The 20,085-nt window shown below is 32.6% G+C and overlaps 1 protein-coding gene across 1 annotated transcript in view; it reads right to left on the minus strand.

Annotated features, from left to right (window-relative positions):
- Positions 1-716: 716 nt before the first annotated feature.
- LOC142328905 (uncharacterized) overlaps positions 717-20,085 on the minus strand; it is a 376,489-nt gene continuing 357,120 nt past the window's right edge. Inside the window, exon 9 of the mRNA XM_075373045.1 lies at positions 717-1,158. Within this exon, the coding sequence (XP_075229160.1) occupies positions 1,037-1,158 (122 nt within the window). The 3' untranslated portion in view covers positions 717-1,036. The remainder of the gene's footprint in view (positions 1,159-20,085) is intronic.

The raw sequence follows: 20,085 nt of genomic DNA on the forward strand, positions 1-20,085 counted from the left end.
CTAAGCTAAATAATTATTAATTGTTATTAGTTATTAGCAATTGTAGTTCTTTTTTATGAATGATTTAAATTAATTTATATACATTTATTTAGTGATATAATTGAATAATTATTTGTTATCCGACATTTGGTTTAAGATGCTCGTAAAAATAAGATATTAATTGCTATGAATAATAAATTAACATCAAATATCGTCTTCCTAGAATAATTGAGGAGTGAAGTGGCTTTTGATTGACTGCTCTCATATCATTTGGAAAATGCTGCTAATATTTGGCGAACTTAAAGTTTTCCCTATTCTTATCAAATTAATTGGTTCTATAATAAGTAATACTTTTTCAGAATTACATTTTGACTCCTCTGTCTCAAAAATATATTACTTGTATGATAGAAATTCAAGAAAAGACTGGGACAGATTATATATGTATAAAATAATATATCGTTTTTTATCGTTATAATCATTATTATTAACAGTGATTTTCTTTACAATTAAATTTTGATATGAATACAATGCTTAAAATATTTTTGAAAATTTTAATGCAAATATAAACGTCATTATATCGATACAGTGAAAATATTAAATATAGTAGTAATACACATATTTTTCATCTAAGTAATAAATCACAGTTGAATTGGCAAATAATTAATATGAGTTAGTTTTATTAATCTTCCTTTCTCTGTAACATACCATATTTCTAAAAATTTTGCATAGTTCTTAATTATAGTAATAATATTTTGTACAAATTATATATATATACAATAAATTATAGTTAAAGCAGATTGTTATTTACAATACACAATTATACAAGTATACAAAATTGTAGAATATATTATGGACACAATTTCTTTTTTAATCTAATTTTTTTTTACATCCTACATTCATTTATTTAACTGTACTAAAAAGTTCATTAAACCACTTCATACATTATATTATTTATAACGTACTCTGAATATATATATATAACATACTGTATATACAAATCTATAGTTAATTAATAAATTCAGTTATTACACGTTGTTATAGTTACAGTAGTATGTAACTAATTAGTGTCATTTTGTTGTATTGAGTTGTTCAACGTATGTATTAGAGGTTCTGTATCGACAGGAACAGTTTTACATGGTTCGTTGTTTTCCCAACTGCTAGCTGTGTTCGAAACTGTATCTGTAACAAACAAATTATTAAAATTAATACGATTTAGAATTCTATAAACATATTTTTAAATTTTTTATTTATAATTCCAATACATAACATGAAAATTTATTTTAAATGTAGCCTCGGGAAATTTTATTTGTTATAATTTTTTTTTCAAATTCTTTGAATATAGTATACCGTGAAATTATTATTAATTCTAAATGCAATATGAAATCTCTTATCGGGTGGGAGGGGTACGTTTTTCTATGAGGAGGGACTGAAATGTAATTTAAAGTCGGATAAAAATTGTAAATAAAAAGAGATAATGAAATGAAACAAATGTGAAATAAAAGAACACTTTATTCGATTAAAAAAAACTTATTTCCATTTAGTCACCATTTGTTGTTATACTTTTCTCCCAGTAATTCCAATTCGTAAATGAAGAATTCTGGTAGTCTTTACTTGATCCACGACCTAACTGTGTCCTTCAGCTCATCACCAGTAGTGAAATCAATACCTTTGACATCCCTCTTTAATTGTTGGAACAAGAGAACGTCACAGGACAAGAAATAAGGTAAACATGGAGTGTGAAATAGTTTTTAATTTCAAGTTTATAAGATCTTCGGTGGTCGCACACGATGTGAATGGACGAATATCGTGTTGCAGTACTACGTGGGTTGTTGAATATGACATACGTTTCCTAAGGTATTTTAAGTGATCATTCATAGAAACCGGTCGAGTACTGCAAAGTTTATCCTCAGTATTCGTTTCTCCAGCTTTTATTGCTCACCTACTCAAACAGTACTTCGATCAATAATTTCATCTCCATAATTGGCTTCTAGACGACTATGATTCTCACAAGCGTTCAGTTTTTCAGCTGTTAAAATACCACTCAAAAATTCTTTCAATTTCAGAAACAAAGGGTAATCTGAAGGAACTAAGTCCGGACTATATGGTGGGTGATTGTAAATTTCCCATCCAAATGTTCTCAGTAAATCACGTGTCTGACCCGCAACATGTGAACGTGCATTATCGTGCAGCAGGACGACGATGTCGATCAGATATGCCGTCCACGTCGCCGATATTGAATGGCGCGCCGTAACTTCCGCAGAGTTTCGCAGTTGGCTTCTGTATTTATAGTCGTTTCACGCGACATGAAATCAATCAGCAGTATACCAAACCGATCCCAAAAGACTGTGTACATCAGTTTGCGTCCAATTGGCTTTGGCTTGACTTTGGTCGGTTTGGTTGGTGATTGAGGATGACGTCATTCATTTGACTGCCGTTTTATCTCTGGCGTGTAATACGAAATCCATATTTCATCGCAGTTGAATTAAGGAACTCATCACCTTTTTCTGTGTAGCGCATCAAAAATTCCAAAGCAGAACTCATTCGGATTTTTTGTGACGTTCCGTTAAGACGTGCGGCACCCAACTTGCACAAACCTTTTTGAAGCCTTAATGGTCATGAACAATACGACCGATAACAGTTCTTGAAACATCAGGAAAAAGAAGGCCAAGTCGGAAATCGTTAAGCGACGATCTTATCGGATTTCATCATCGACGTGTTTCAACAAGTCCTCGGTGATTATTGAGAGCCTCTTCGAACGTTCTTCATCGTGCACATTAATTCTATTATTTCTAAACCTTTCACATCATTTCCGGACGTTTCTTTCATTCATTACATTATCACCGTACACAGTAACTAACTGCCGATGAATTTCAGCTGGCTTAACGTTTTGATGGTTTAAAAACGTACGACTACGTATTTCACAGGCGGTGGCACCTTCGATTTTCCTATTCATTTTATAACGTAATAACTCACACATAATCAAAGATATTACAACGCGAAAACTTGCAGACAACAATGCAGTGTGTACATTACCAGTGTAGCCATGAACGACACAGGTTCGCCAATCTTAAGGAGAGAAATTTCCCAGCGGTATTTACTTTATAGATGTCCCTCGTAAATTACTGTGCGTTGTTTTAGACTAGTTGATATAAAAGGCGTACAAGACTCTAAAACACAGAAGACTGATAAAAAAATGAGATGCCACGCGTCTACCATTTTTGGAATGTTAGTAGTACGAGAATGAAAATACAAGATGGCAGCATCTATCGTTTAGTGCGATAATTTTCTTCCGTACGTTCCAGTGTGCATTACACTTCAGCCGTTCATCGTATTACTAAGCCTTTATTACAAAAACAAAGAAAGAAAAGTTATTCATATCATGGTGGGATCTAGGAAAATGAATTTCTCGTTTTCATTTTTTAGAAGTCTAGGAATTCTTCAGTAAGATGTATTTATATCTATAGAGTTCTGCAAATGTTCTACATTATGGTTGGAAATATCTTGAGAGGCACGAATAATTTTTTTCAGATTGATTAAAGAATTAGAATCGTTTTATAACAACTTTTCCTGAACTTGTAGCTTTTAAATGCTTCTATACATGTTGTACTCCAAAATTTGTATATTATCTACTTAAAAGCATTTTATCATGATAAACTATACCTAGATTTTTGTAAAAAATAAATTGAATGTGGTTGTTTTTCTTCGTTAAACTTTTTTTGTTGTTAGAAACACCAATTTTGCTCGGCCATAATGTTGCTTGATATGTAAAAATGGTTCATTTTTTTAAATTATTTATCACTATAATTTTTAAAAACTGTTTTTACCTACCATTAAGCCACAAGATAAGTTAGTAATGTTATTTAATATTTTATATATATATATATATATATATATATATATATATGTAAACAAGAATGCGTGTGTGTCTCTTTGTCATCTATACTAATCTACTGTTTTATCCCTATCTTAAATGAAATTTTGCATACTAACAGTTCTAAACAAGAGGAAAATTATTATTACTTTGAAAAGACTACCTCATCCCCCTTTTAAATCGCTCAGAGTAGCCTCTAATCAGTCTCAAATTTAGTTTACAAGAATACAGCAATAAAATAATGTCGTTGCTATGGAAATCAATGATTAAAATTCAAAAACGTTGAACCGGTTTAAAATGAGAGACAACCGGGTACGCGGATAGTAAGCATTAAATTCTTTGGAAAAATTATTTATATATATTTTTTTTCAAATATTTTGATACCTAGCAATGTTAAAAAAGTTTAATATACCAGAAAGTAATCTTAACACAGCCTTATTAAGGAAGTACTTAACGTTCAATCATTTTTTATTTCTATATTTTGGCTTTTTTTTGCACTTGTATTTTTTAATGTTGCAAACAAATTTTTAATAATTAAAAAAAAAATATAATCGGTAATGCATAATTAGTTTCGTGTTATTTTTATTATTTTACCACTACTGTAAATTAACTGCTTTACGAGTAATCGTGTGGTGTAGTTATAGCGTCTCGGGCTTACATCCGGATGTTCTTGATTCGAATCCTGATCAGGAATATCATTTTTTTACATGCTGCAAAAATATTCATTTCATTATCATCTTCGGTAGCTGTTATAGTGTGCCAGTCATAATAAAATTGAATATCAATGAGTTAATTGCTGCTCCACTCTCTCCTTTTAATAAGTTGTCGACATTTAACATATCTATTCATTGATCTAAGGAACAAGTTGTGTAGATATTTAAATTGGGTCAAAAAAAGGTCATGTTATTAAAAACTAATACCATATATATATATATATATATATATATATATATATATATATATATATTGAGAGATATGGAATACCATATCAGTTAAAGACATAGTATAATTAAAAATCCTTTAAAAGCTTCCGAATTACCTTATTAATTACTGTCAAATTACATCAAACTTAGAGTGCGTAATCGTATTAGGAACTCAAAAATATTTGTTTTTGTTTTTCTTTACGCTTATATACAATTTTCCCTATCACTATTTTTTTCATTATTTTGGAACCCTTGTTGGCGTAAAAACTCCTTCCAGAGCATAATTATTTAAGAACTAAGGACTTTACAGCGGTTTTGTTATTCTATCCCACCGTATTTTGTTTGAACATAACCCTTTTAGGTAAACCACCATTAATTCTTATGTAGCCTGTGGGCTTTGCTGTCAGTTGGTTTACAACCTTACGAGAGTAGTATATTAATTCGGTCGATTTTAAAGGTTACATTAATGCATGTAATTACTTAACTAAGTTAAGTAATTACATGTACTTCTAGTGTAGAAGAAGGGACAATTGATCTGTTTCAAACGCTCCGAATAAAATATCCATTTAAATTAGTAATGTTTAGTTCGTTATCGTCCAAAATATTGTTTTATTTTTAGTATGGATTTTCCCTGAGTTCTTCAACTCAAAGGTAAAGAAAAAATTTTTTAAATATATTAAAAATATTAATTCCTAAATGTAAATTAAAATTAAAATTAATTCACGTTTTTGTTTTTATTACAGTTTCGGCTATAATAATATAGATCTATGTAAATCATATCTTAACTGTATTTAGTTTATAGAATAAACTAAATTACAAAGGACACGTAGTATGATATACTTAAAAATGATAAATGTGAACTTATGTTCACATTTAAGTTAGCTACCCTTTATATATATAAAATCAAAAACAGAAGTAAAATAAAAAACAGAACAATTTTATCAACTACTTTTCTTTAAAAGGAAAACAAAATGAGATAAATAATAGTAAAATAATCATAATATTTAACATTAACAACCAATCATACTTAAAACATACTTACTTACAAATTAAAAAAAAACTAAACATTGCATACAGAATGATTAATCAAACAAGTACTCAACAAAATTAGATATTCTCAGGGTTAGCTATTCACGAAACAATACACATAATACTCTTTCACTTCAACCCGCTGTAAAATCGAATTTCAAAATCACCTAGATTAGATAAATGAAATGTATACAAAAATCAGAAACTATGTGTAAATCTTATACATAAATAATAAAAGAAAAATCTACATTCCGTGGAGCCATTTTAAATATATCGGGTACATGGCGCACCAGGAAGATACCAATTGTGATATTTCTTGATGTGAGCAGCTTTTAATTCGCTGAAATGGGATGCGATCCTACAAGCGTTGAAAAAAAAGGATATTCCTGGATACCTAAGAAGAATTATCCAGAATTACTTGCAGGATAGGTTTGTTGTTTGTCACCAGGGTAGATCCTGCTTCCGCTTCAAAGTGACGTGTGGAGTGCCTCAAGGCTCTGTCTTGGGGCCACTCCTTTGGAATCTGGTCTATGACGGAATTCTTGGGCTGAGTTATCCTCTGGGTGTTTTCCCAGTGGCTTTTGCTGACGACCTGGCCTTGGTTGTTACTGGAAAAACTGAAGTAGAGGTATCGGAGAAGGCAAACGTAGCAATACGAATGGCAGAAGTCTGGATGTCCACTAAAGGTTTAAAACTTTCGCATGGTAAAACAAAATGCATAGTCATGACAGGCCGTAGGAGAATATCTGACATCCTAATCCGAGTAGGGGGTAATCTTGTCCAGCAACAGACTTCAGCCAAATACTTAGGGATCTGGCTTGACAAGAGGAGGAGTTTTACGGCACACGTGAATGAAATACGTAAACGCGCTGAATGCACGGTCAAAAATCTTAGCAGATTACTCGGCAATATGACAGGATCCAGAACTGCGAAGCGTAAGATTTACGCTTACGTAGTTAATTCCATCTTACTTTACGGTATACAAGTCTGGGAAAGAGCTCTGCGTGCCGACAAGAACAGAAGAGCCCTTGAAGGAATACAACGGGGCATGGGCTTAAGAGTGATATGCGCATATTCTTCAGTCTCCACCGAGGCAGTACTCGTAATTGCAGGAGTTCCTCCGCTTAAACAACTGGCGGAAATGCGAGTGAATATAGCTCGTGGACAACCTTCTAAAGAAGCATATGAAGAAATGCTGCGTAATTGACAACATCGTTGGGATGTAGCCAACACGGGACGATGGACACATCATTTGATACCTTTGATCCGACCATGGATAAAAAGGAAATTCGGGGACATAAATTACTGGATAACACAATTTTTTACAGGGCATGGGTCGTTCAGGTCCTATTTATGTGCAAGACAAAGGGTAGATAACAGCAACTGTCCTTACTGTGGGGCATATGATTCCCCTGAACATGTAGTATTTGAATGTAAGCAGGCAATTCTGTGTCAGACGTATAGGGCCATTATCTACGGAGAATGTGGTGGATAAAATGCTACTTAACGAGGATAACTTGAATGTGATCTCGTCGTTCATAACCGCAGTTATAAAGAAGAAAGATGAGGAAGCTCGTCAAGAAGAAACCGCTCGCTGATGACGGCTTGTCGTAGGTGGAATTTCCGTTTGTCAATATTTGAGAGAATGGGCAATATTGAGATATAGCTTTGAGTGTGGTTTACACACCAAAAAAAAAAAAAATTATAAAATATGTATAAAAATTTATTAATATACTGAAAACTTACAAGAGGAAATTGCTTGTTGTTGAGAGGTAGCTGATGATGGAGCTCTGGTTTGTAGGTTTTATGCAAATCGGATAAGTGGTGAAGGAACTTATAGATTCTTAAACTTTGTGTTTCTTATATTAGAAGATGGCACAGGCATATTATTTTTGCAAGACTCAAAAAAAATTTATAAAATTTGTAAAAAGATACTGAAAACTGTCATAAGGTAACTGTTTGTTGTTGACGGGTAATTTAAGGTGGTGCTCTTGCTCGATTGTGATGAAGGACAGCCGAAGGTGGAGCTCATGCTCGTTCGTGCTTGCGTGGATGGGCAGAGAGGTGAAGAAACCTGAGGACTCCGTGGCTTAAGTTTTAAACTAATTGGTTGGGTTGGTATGATATCATATAAAAAACAGAGAGATTAAAGAATAGGGGTGACTGTTGCTGAGAGAACAAGGGTGGTGGACTCTCAGTAATCAGTTTATGATGAATATCTATAAAATAAATAAAAGAGCTAACCGGTGACCTGCCGTGCCGGACATACAGCCGGCGGGTGGGGAGGCGAGCTAGAGTAAAGGACACTCCTCTGGTTAAAGTCAAACTTGATTGTAGATCCGTTCCAGAGAAGTAGGTGGGAAAATATGTATAAAAAAAAAACCTTAGAACTCTAGATTTTTAACTCAGCTGAATTGCTATGATGATTTCACCACTAGACCAACCCGGTTGGTCAATAGTTCTAATTAAAGCGTGCGCGCATACCGTATTTCATTCGCGTTGTTGTGGTGGTACTATCAGCCACTTTAAATACTTTTTTACGCTCTAAATATTATTCATATACTTAAATTACCGATCACCTGTGACATTACAACGTAGCTGATGCCGGAGGCTAATCAGAAAAAGAAAGAAAGACTACAGCAGCTGTACGTCAGTGCTACACTAGCGCTCCTTACGGTGAGAAGGAGTACTAATGACACACTGTACCCTCTTAATCATTAGTTTATTTAAAGAATTTTTTTCGGGTGTGTGTGCGATTTTGAAAAACTTTTTTGTGAAATATTATTATTTTTTAATTAACAAATGTGCCTAAGAAAGATAAGAACTTAATTAGGCGAAATCTGGAGATACTGAGGGTGACCTTGCTCTACAACGTTAACCCTTTGACCTTTTTATCTGAAAATCTAATGGCATCAATGCCCCACATATAGAAGGAAGTAATCTGACCAAGTTTGGTCAAAGTCGGTCGAGTACTTCTGGAGATTTAAGGTGATTTAGAGGCCAACCGCGAACACTCACTTACTTATGAAGATCCGAAAAATTCCCGTCCGAATTTTTGGGTTCCTTAGGTGTTAAAACGTAAAGATCCGGTGAAAACCGGTTGCTCAAATTGAACCGATTACCATATTTTTAACTTCTATAGCTACAGCACTAGACAGGAAAGTAAAATAATTTTTTTTAAGTAATTTTTAATAAAGTGTTTTTTTTAAATTTAAATTGATAATTTTAGATTAAAAAAAATATTGGAGTAGATTAATTCTTGTTTATGTTTTGATATTTTCATTAAATTAAAATTTTAATGAACTTGGCCAATAACAAATACTTCATGGAAGTTGATTTAATTGAAAAGTTTAACCGAACTGTCTTTCAGCTTAGACGAAGATTGAAACAGTAATGCATAATTTTATGAGTTTATTCTTGTGACATTTACCAATCATGGAAACTTTAATTGATTGTATATTTTAAAATAAAGTTTTAATAATATTTAATCGTTATTTTGCATTTGTTTAATGAGATTTATGTAAAACAAAATTGATTATTTGATGGTTGCATAAATTTGTTTTTTTGTAAAATTCTCAAAAATCAAATTACTGAAATTTAAAGGGGGAAATTAAATTGTTTGGGTTTTATTATATTTATTGCAATTCGTTCAAAATTTTAAGTGTTTAACTAAATAGAAATAATTCAGCTATTATATTAATTCAGCGTTGTGAAATCATTATAATATATTTAAAAAAAACATAAAATTTTAAAAGTTAATAATATATTATAAAACCAAAATATATTGTTTGAAATGTTACCTCGCTACATCATTTTTCCCTTCCTTCTCACTGAAGATCATTATTTTGGGCAGATAATAGATTTCATTTAATGAGAGAAAAATCTATTATCATGTGTAAACAGGCATTATTGGTATTTTTTTTACCCACACTCGGATATAAGTCTAGAATATCACTGAAATGCCACCAGTATAAATCCGGTATAGTCCCATTGCTAGTTACATAATTAAATATATTTTGTTTTCCTATAAAATATAATGATACGAGTTTTTAATTTTCAAAACGTTTAATATATATTCACCGCAAATAATGGTCTCAAAGCATGTAAAACATGATTACATTTTTTTGATGTTGAAAGTAAATCTTTATTTATTATTATTATACTTTTTATTGGGTTGAACATTTATTTATGAGCGCTTTTGAAATTAGCTTTGAATAATACTAACATTTTATGTTTTTAAGGTTGTCATAGTCCGAAGTTTTTACATCAAAATATTTTTATTTTTCTTTACCCTTTAAAAAGTGTCACAATTTTACTTATTCAATTTAATAAATTCGATTTCCTCCTGCTTAAATGGTTGGAGTGTAGTAATAATCTCACACTGAATATGAAAATTACATATTTTCTTGGAATTTGCTGAATTTCGTTTTCTATGTATGTATGTGTGTGTGTGGTTTTGATGTTTTATTTTCTTGTTGCTTGGAAATTGAAAAAAAAATCCGATGTAATATAATGTATTCATATACCGCTGAGACATTTAATTTAAGAGAATACACTACGTTAGAAAAAAATAAATTTAAAAAATATATTTCTGTAATTCCATATTAACGCATACTTTTTTCTTTTCGTTCCGGTTAACTACTAAGATCACGTTTGCATAGTTTTGATTTATTTTTCTTTCTCCAAAAGTTTTCCTTCTTTTGCTTTGTTGTCTCTTTTCTTTCATACATCTATTCAGGTTTATACCCATATTTTTCTTTCTGTCTGAAAATTTCGATTCTCGAATCGGTTTTCTAAATTTATCTTATCTTTATGCAGATCCTTAGAAATGTTTAATGTTTTTAGATTAGTTTCTATTTCTTTAAACCGGTTTAGTTTTTGAGGCTCTGTTTACATAGAAATTAAATATTTTTTTTGTCAATTTTTGGTTGACAAAACGCTGTTTTTTTTTTTTTTTTTTTTTTTTTTTTTTTTTTTTTTTTTTTTGTCTTCAGTCATTTGACTGGTTTGTGGTTTGATGCAGCTCTCCAAGATTCCCTATCTAGTGCTAGTCGTTTCATTTCAGTATACCCTCTACATCCTACATCCCCAACAATTTGTTTTACATACTCCAAATGTGGCCTGCCTACACAATTTTTTCCTTCTACCTGTCCTTCCAATATTAAAGTGACTATTCCAGGATGCCTTAGTATGTGGCCTATAAGTCTGTCTCTTCTTTTAACTATATTTTTCCAAATGCTTCTTTCTTCATCTATTTACCGCAATACCTCTTCATTTGTCACTTTATCCACCCATCTGATTTTTAACATTCTCCTGTAGCACCGCATTTCAAAAGCTTCTAATCTTTTCTTCTCAGATACTCCGATCGTCCAAGTTTCACTTCCATATAAAGCGACACTCCAAACATACACTTTCAAAAATCTTTTCCTGACATTTAAATTAATTTTTGATGTAAATAAATTATATTTCTTACTGAAGGCTCGTTTAGCTTGTGCTATTCGGCATTTTATATCGCTCCTGCTTCGTCCATCTTTAGTAATTCTACTATCCAAATAACAAAATTCTTCTACCTCCATAATCTTTTCTCCTCCTATTTTCACATTCAGTGGTTCATCTTTGTTATTTCTACTACATTTCATTACTTTTGTTTTGTTCTTGTTTATTTTCATGCGATAGTTCTTGCGTAGGACTTCATCTATGCCGTTCATTGTTTCTTCTAAATCCTTTTTACTCTCGGCTAGAATTACTATATCATCAGCAAATCGTAGCATCTTTATCTTTTGACCTTGTACTGTTACTCCGAATCTAAATTGTTCTTTAACATCATTAACTGCTAGTTCCATGTAAAGATTAAAAAGTAACGGAGATAGGGTAAAAAAAACGCTGTATTAAATTTAAACATTTGTTTGCCATATCCATGTTAAATAGATTTGCTTTTATACCCGAACTCTAATTCCTGGAACCAGCAGTCTTTCTGAACTTATGGCTTTTTTTGGTTATGTGCTTATTTTTTTAAATCTTAAATTAGTATTGACCTTTTTTATTTATATAATTTAATTTTTTATTATTATATATATTTTATATTGTTATATAATATTTTATATTATAATTATTTATAATAATTTAATTTTTGATTTTATAATTATTTTGTGAATCTGTTTCTTTCATGATTTCCTTTAAACTTTATATGATGATGATTCTTTCATCCGTTAATGATGAGGCAATTCAATTTTTTTAATCGTGGATTAGTTCAACCACTCGTTCGCACTTTCATGTTAGTATGTAATGCATTATAACGTATCGATGAGAATAAAAAATTGATTTATTTATTCAAATAAACATTACAGATGATTAGCCATATTGAAGAATGTTTTTTTTTTTGTAATCTCCGGGACCATTGTTAGGTAATGCTTCAGAGGATGAGAGACCGGGGACCACCGAATGAGGTCCCGGGTTCGAATCCCGGTCAGGCATGGCATTTTCACACACTTTACAAATTATTCGTCTTATTCTCTGAAGCAATATCTAACGGTGGTCCCGGAGGTTAAAAAAAAAATTCATGAATGTTGGAGAATTTCAAAGTAACTTTTCAAAGGTATACAGAATTGGGACCCGAGTTTTTTAATTTTTGTCTGTAGATTATTAGTATAGAATTATTTGACCTTTAGTACAGATATTTGAGCGAAAATTTTCACAAACCATTATTCGAATACAGAACTTTTCCAGACCTATTTTTTTACAAACTTTAGTCATTATTTTGATAAAAGGAATACGTCTATAAATTACGCCAGAAACCTTTTGAAACATTCTGAATACCTGTATATTAAATATGTAATCAAATCTTACTTTAAACTAATATTCCTATTTAAATAAATTTAATTTATTTTACAGCAAATTTTCTACAGTCCCGTAAAAGCTTCTTTCAGATAATACAAGAAATAAATTTATTGAACAAAACATTACTTAATCTACGTTAAAAGTTTAATTATAATTTTGATTTATCGTAATTACTACGTATTTTCTAGTTTATTATGGTGAAGTAACATTTAGCTTGATTTCAATGTTATATTAAGTATTTTCACGTGTAAGATAAAAGAAAATTGTTTGAAAAAGTTACATTAGTATGCTAAAAATGTAAAAATTAATAAACGATTTTAGATTTTTACTCTAATTTAAATGAATGTACTTTAATATACTTCTCTCTCTTTTCCTGTTTAGCCTCCGGAACCACCGTAAGGTATTACTTCAGAGGATTAATGAGGATGATAGGAATGAATGTAAATGAAGTATAGTTTGGTACAGTTTTAGATCAAAAATTCTTAGATCAAAAAACACCACGTGTTTTTTTAAAGATTTTTGGTTAATTGAAACCCAACCACCATAGAACACCGGTATCCACGATCTAGTATTCAAATCTGTGTAACACTAACTGCCTTTACTATGATTTGTACCTTAGAACTTTCGACTTCGAAATCAGCTGATTTGCGATGACGAGTTCACCACTAAACCAATCCGTTGGATTTATTTTAATAAACTTTTTGTTTTATTTTTTTTTTAGCCTGCCGGACCACCGTTAGGTATTGCTTCAGAGGATGAAATAAATGATCTGTAGCGAGTGAAAATGTCTTGCCTGACCGGGATTCGAACCCGGGACCTCCGAATGAAAGGCTGAGACGCTACCAATCGTGCAATAAAATATCTAAACTGCAGACATACGTTTAGTATTATTAGTGACTTTATTTCATTTTGTGAAAGCAAAAAATTTCTAACCTAATCTTGATAACGGGTTTTTGGATCCTATCATCATTTTTTGAAGCCCAACATGAATATGTAGAGTGCTACATTTTCTTGGAAAAAAACAGCTGTAGATTTCCATTGCTTTCAGTTTGAATTATATTTTTTTTTTTTTTTTTTTTTTTTATATTCCCACCTACTCCTCTGGAACGGATCTACAATCAAGTTTGACTCGTGCCAGAGGAGTCTATAATCTCTAGCTCGCCTCCCCGCCCGCCGGCTGTATGTCCGGCACGGCAGGTCAGTTCACCGGTTAGCTCTTTTATTTCGTAGGTGGAAATTCCACCTACGACAAGCCGTCATCAGCGAGCGGTTTCTTCTTGACGAGCTTCCTCATCTTTCTTCTTTATAACTGCGGTTATAAACGACGAGAACACATTAAAGGTATCCTCGTTAAGTAGCATTTTATCCACCACATTCTCCGTAGATAATGGCCCTATACGTCTTACACAGGATTGCCTGTTTTCAGTCCAACGGTTACATTCAAATACTACATGTTCAGGGGAATCATAAGCCCCACAGTAAGGACAGTTGTTGTTATCTACCCTTAGTCTCGCACATAAATAGGACCTGAACGACCCATGCCCTGTAAAAAATTGCGTTATCCAGTAATTTATGTCCCCGAACTTCCTTTCTATCCATGGTCGGATCAAAGGTATCAAACGATGTGTCCATCGTCCCGTGTTGGCTACATCCCAACGATGTTGCCAATTACGCAGCATCTCTTCATATGCTTCTTTAGAAGGTTGTCCACATGCTATACTCACTCGCATCTCTGCCAGTTGTTTAAGCGGAGGAACTCCTGCAATTACGAGTACTGCCTCGGTGGAGACTGAAGAATATGCGCATATCACTCTTAAGCCCATGCGCCGTTGTATTCCTTCAAGGGCTCTTCTGTTCTTGTCGGCACGCAGAGCTCTTTTCCAGACTTGTATACCGTAAAGTAAGATGGAATTAACTACGTGAGCGTAAATCTTACGCTTCGCAGTTCTGGATCCTGTCATATTACCGAGTAATCTGCTAAGATTTTTGACCGTGAATTCAGCTCGTTTACGTATTTCATTCACGTGTGCCGTAAAACTCCTCCTCTTGTCAAGCCAGATCCCTAAATATTTGGCTGAAGTCTGTTGCTGGACAAGATTATCCCCTACTCGAATTATGTCAGATGTCAGATATTCTCCTACGACCTGTCATGACTACGTATTTTGTTTTACCATGCGAAAGTTTTAAGCCTTTAGTAGACATCCAGACTTCTGCCATTCGTATCGCTGCGTTTGCCTTCTCCGTTTGTCTAGCTCTCAACAGATACCTCTCCGTTATGGTTGGACCTTCGATCCAGGTACTTTGTATCACTGAGCAGTCAAGCCCTCTCCCCTACGGCAATATTTCACGATTCATAGAGAGAGAAAGCTTGATTATATGTCCAGTGCCGGATTTACCTTGGACGAGGCCCCAAGCAAATCGATATTTTTGAGGCCCCCCCCCTCTCACCTGAATAAACTTTTTGTCTTCTCTCTCCTTGTTTTTAATAAAAGAAATATAAAATAAACATTTATTTTATTTACAGTTTTATGTACAATACATTTACAGTTTCTTCCTACTTTTTTCTGCTGCAAAATTTGTTAATTTTACTTTTATTTTTCAAAACTTTTTACTTCGAGGCCCCTGTCAAAGTGAGGTCTCAAGCAGCTGCTTGTTTTTCTTTATGGTAAATCCGTCACTGTATATGTCTATTAATATTTAGTTTATAATTATCGAACAAATTCATTAGATTATAGAAATAAAATTATATAAACTAATTCGGTAAAAATGTATTTCATAATAAAAACCATTCATTATTAACCATACTTTAATTTTTTTTTTTTTTTTTAATTCTAGGAAGATCGTCTGAATGAGGAGTAAAATAAAGAATTAAAAAAACAATACGTTGCCAGAAAACTCGGTTGTAAGACAAAATAAAGAATAATCTGAAGAGAAAAATCTTGAAGCAGTAAGAGAAATAAATATGAGGTATAATCTCACATATTTTTTTGCCTAACTTTCTTTTTCTCAGTTTATAAATTTCTGTACTTCCTGTCTAAAAGATGAAAGGGAAAATACTAAATTTATATCGAATAATATATTTTATTTTATTATTTATCATTAATAAACATTACGCCAATAAAAGTGAAATCCATACAGCCTAACGCATCACATTTACAACGATAAAACGTTTTCTTTGCAGTTCAAAGATTAAGGGTTTGACATTTATTTCATCAATAAAATAATTTCGTATTTTTATAAAGAAAAAACAACTTTATACGATTACATTTGTACTTATTCTTGGTAACCGAACCTTTTAAAGATTTTTTGGGATCATTTCTTTGTAAAACCTTTTTTCCAAAGAAATAGGCCCTAACAATAAAAAAGATTAATTTAAAAGAAAATTATTTAAAGATTTGAAAAAATAAAGTATAAATTTTATGTAAGTAATGGATAAAATTGCTTCTCATTTTTGGTTCCGGAATATAATGTAGGTGCCAAAGCTGCTATTAATTTTAATAGATCTTTAAGTGATGAAGAAATACAAATCAATTACTTTTTTTAATAATGAAAATTAACAGCTGGAGCCAAAACATAAAAGAAGAATATATAAATTTTTAGAGGAGGGAAATAAATATTAAATATTCATATTTTTTCTGTCAGCTGTTTTTATAACTTAAGTTTGTTTATAATTTTCGACCTGAATTTTTGTGTATTTTATATTTAAAAGAAATGTTTCGAGGATGATAATTATTATATATCTCAATTCAAGAAGTTATTATATCACGTAACTGGTTTTTTTTATTTCTTTAATTTTTTATTTCTCTGTTTTAAATATATTTTGGGTTAACCTGTAATTCAGGGAGGAGGTTGAATATGGAACAGTTTCTAGCTGTTGTAATTGAAGAGGATGGGGCGACAACTATGAATAAGGCCTAGTACCTACACTGTCAAATGTCGTGTAGTTAGCGGCGACTCTTATTGCCATCGAAAAGGGATCAAAAGAAAGCAGATTCGCCACAAACGTTTTAGAGATAATTTTGTGTTTGATGTGGGTGATGTTCCGACAGCGAGACTGATGCTATCACCGCAGACCCGAAGACAGCTTCTGTACTGTCCTCGTCTATGCCAGTTTTGTGTCCCATGATGGAATCATTTTCTCCCGATCCTGTCACCGATTTGATATTATCAAATCGTTCTCATGACCCCATCGTTGGGAAGATTGTAACGCCTATACCTTTTTAAAAAAACGCGATTAAATCCCGCCGGTAGTCCTGCACGGCTTCATCGACGTTATCCGGCTGTATTATTTAATTGAAACGATGGTTAAAAGTGTGACTACAGCGTAGGAGAATCTAGTTCTAAACAAGTACCTGTTATCTCGAAAGATCAGTTATTCTAAAATTGGATAACTGACTTGGTTTGTGAGCGCAGTTTGATCGGTCATACTTTACTGAGAAGGACGAAAGGGCCTTCCGGATTGTACTTAGGAACTTACATTATTTCGAACGACCTTCTTAAAGGAGATCTTGAGGAACGCGGTTAACACAGTATAATTAATGCCACATATTGGAATACAGGATCATAAAGGAACCCTTATTGACGTTTTCTGTCAACTTAAACCGAAGGATAACAACAAAGAGGTTTTTAATCTGAACATATCCCCAACTGTGGGGCAAACTTCGAAGCGCAGAGGTCACCTGGTATGGTCCAATGTATGCGCTGTCAGCATCAAGGGCATACAAAAAAAAATTAATGCATGCGGCCTTACAGATGCGTTAAATGTGCTGAGAGCCATAGGCTTACAGATTTTCCTAAACAAAAGGAAAACTCCGGCCGTTTGTTCGCTCTGTCAAACAGACCATCCTGCTAACACAAACGATGCAGAGTATAAAAGGAAATCATGGACGGAAAGTACGGGCAAAGCAGTTCACCCGCTACGGAGACTACTTCTTCAGTTAGAACTGAGACAAACGGAATGCTTCCTTTGCTTTGGATAATATTAATTTCCCGTCATTAGATAGAAGAAAGACGAAGTATCCGGACGCTTTTACCACTGCTCGTCAACGGTCTTATGCTGCGGCTGTTGAGCATGGTGCCCCTAGTAATGTTGAAGACAAAATAGAAAAACTGGACGTCCAAGATTGAGTTTCTGGTTCAGAAAGTAGGTAAACCTAATTGTGCTTCTGTTACTTCTGCTCCACCACACACAAACGTTTGCAAGTTTTTCACCTGGAAATAACTGAAAATAGCGGAAAAATATTGATATTAACAAAAACTAATTGGTAGAAATAACCCAATAACCCGATATAACCATTATATTACCATTTTTATAACCATTTATATTTATTTATTTTATAAATATTATCTAACCAAAGTTAACCTACGCTCACTAACCTTGATTAATTAAAAGTAATGTTTTGATTATTTAAATAATAAATTTAGTAATTATTGCAATTATTTATTATTTAAGCAATCCAAAAATTAGTGTTAATTAGTCGAGGTTAGCGAGCGAAGCAAGTGTAGGTTAAGTTTGGTTAGATTGTAATTATAAGCAATAATGCTTATATTTTTAATATGTAAAATATGTTAATATGGAGAATGTTTAAAATGACCCGTATAAAACAACATGTTAGTATGTCATCGGATTATTGTTGGGTTATTTCTCCAACCTGGTTGTTGTTAATAATATTGCTGTTATTTTGAGTTATTTCCAGGTGAAAAACGTGCAGACTGTGGATTATTGTTAATTTTTCCCGTTATTTTGAGTTTCCAGGTGAAAAACTTGCAAACGTTTGGGGAGGAGAAACGAAAAAGTACAGTTTCTTACAAAGGTTACCAACCGAAATCTGTTAATGACTTTTCTGAAGGTGGCAACCTGGAATATTGTCTCTCTGGTCGAAGACAGGAACTATAGGCCTCAATATTTGCCGAATCGTTGGACCTCGCCTTGCTTTCAGAGATGCACTTAACCTAACGTAATTTCTTTTATCACCAAGGATAACGGTTTACGATACCAATCATCTGATGGCAGGCACATGGAGGAACTGCAGTGCTCATCAGAGACGTGTTTAACCATCATGAACTACTGGAATACAAAACAGATCACGTTCAAGCCACTTGGGTTTAGGCCCAACACTGGCTTGGACCGCTTAGAGTAACTTGAAGTCTACTTGACTTGAAGTCCTTGTCACGTGATTTCAGTCGACTCTTTCTCCGAGTTTTTCGCTACACTAGTTTTTCACGATTTGTGATGGGTGGCGATTGGAACGTAAACATCTAATCTAGGACTCTAGGCTTCATAACAACAGAGGCAGGCCTTTAATGGATACGTTGCTAACATGCACCTAAACGTAACCTCGGGATTGCAATCTATCTGCTGGCCGTCGCATCAAACTAAGATGCCGAGCTTATGGAATTTTACATCACTTCGGGTGTTTCATCATTGAAAATCAGGGTTGAAAATAACTACGACTTGACGTCTTGCCACTCAGCTGCTATGGTGACAGTCAATACGTTGACATTCAAGACATTGGCTAGCCTCCACAACAAAAACATTTGACTGGGATTCATACCGAGCAGGGTCGAAGAAATATCACAGATGAATATCGTGAAAGACTGAAAATTAGAATATCAGTAATGCAGAGAAAACACTGAAATAAAAAACCTTAAATGTGGTTCACGATTGACCATAACAAAAAAATATACTCCACCTATTGATTCAATTGGACATTCCTTTTAAATCTTTACCAGAGGTTAATCTTTACCACAGAATTAATTTAATAATAGTGTACGTATAATTTATATGTTTTCATACAATTATTAATAAAAATGCAGAATTATTTATTAGAGCACAATTACGTATGTAAAAAGTTTATAAAACCGTGACCTCTGAAACAATACTATTAATATTGTTAATATGAATTAAATAAGGAGCTATTGTCATGGTTACTATGATTGCTTTTGGCCGCTTAGAAAACATGTTATTGTCATAGTTTTAAATAAATAAATGAATTCCACAAGTTAAATAACAACAGTAAAATAAAAATACTGCTGATAATATTTGTGAAAAAAAGAGTGACTAAGAAAATTTTATTTTTTACGGAAGTGCATGAAAACAAATCTTCGTTGAAAGATCATGTTCATGTATCATGTTCGTTCATTAGTTTATGAATAAGAGAAATATTTATATAACTAAATAAAATTTTGATTTAGCTTATTTAATGTTAATTTTAACTAAAAACCTTTTATTTTAAATCTATTTAAATAAATTATAATAACAGATAATCATTTATAAATTTAGATAGATTGCTAATTAGTCACATATAATTGAAATTTATTATACTGTTTTTATTTTCCCGGTTCCCGGTTTGGTATCAGGATTTTTACTAATGTCTTTGATTCAAGATACACAAAAACGTTGTCCAAAAAGCACAAAACAAAAGGTACAGAATGTTCCGGAAGATG

Source organism: Lycorma delicatula, chromosome 8, assembly GCF_047948215.1.
Source record: "Lycorma delicatula isolate Av1 chromosome 8, ASM4794821v1, whole genome shotgun sequence".
Classification (NCBI taxonomy): domain Eukaryota; kingdom Metazoa; phylum Arthropoda; class Insecta; order Hemiptera; family Fulgoridae; genus Lycorma; species Lycorma delicatula.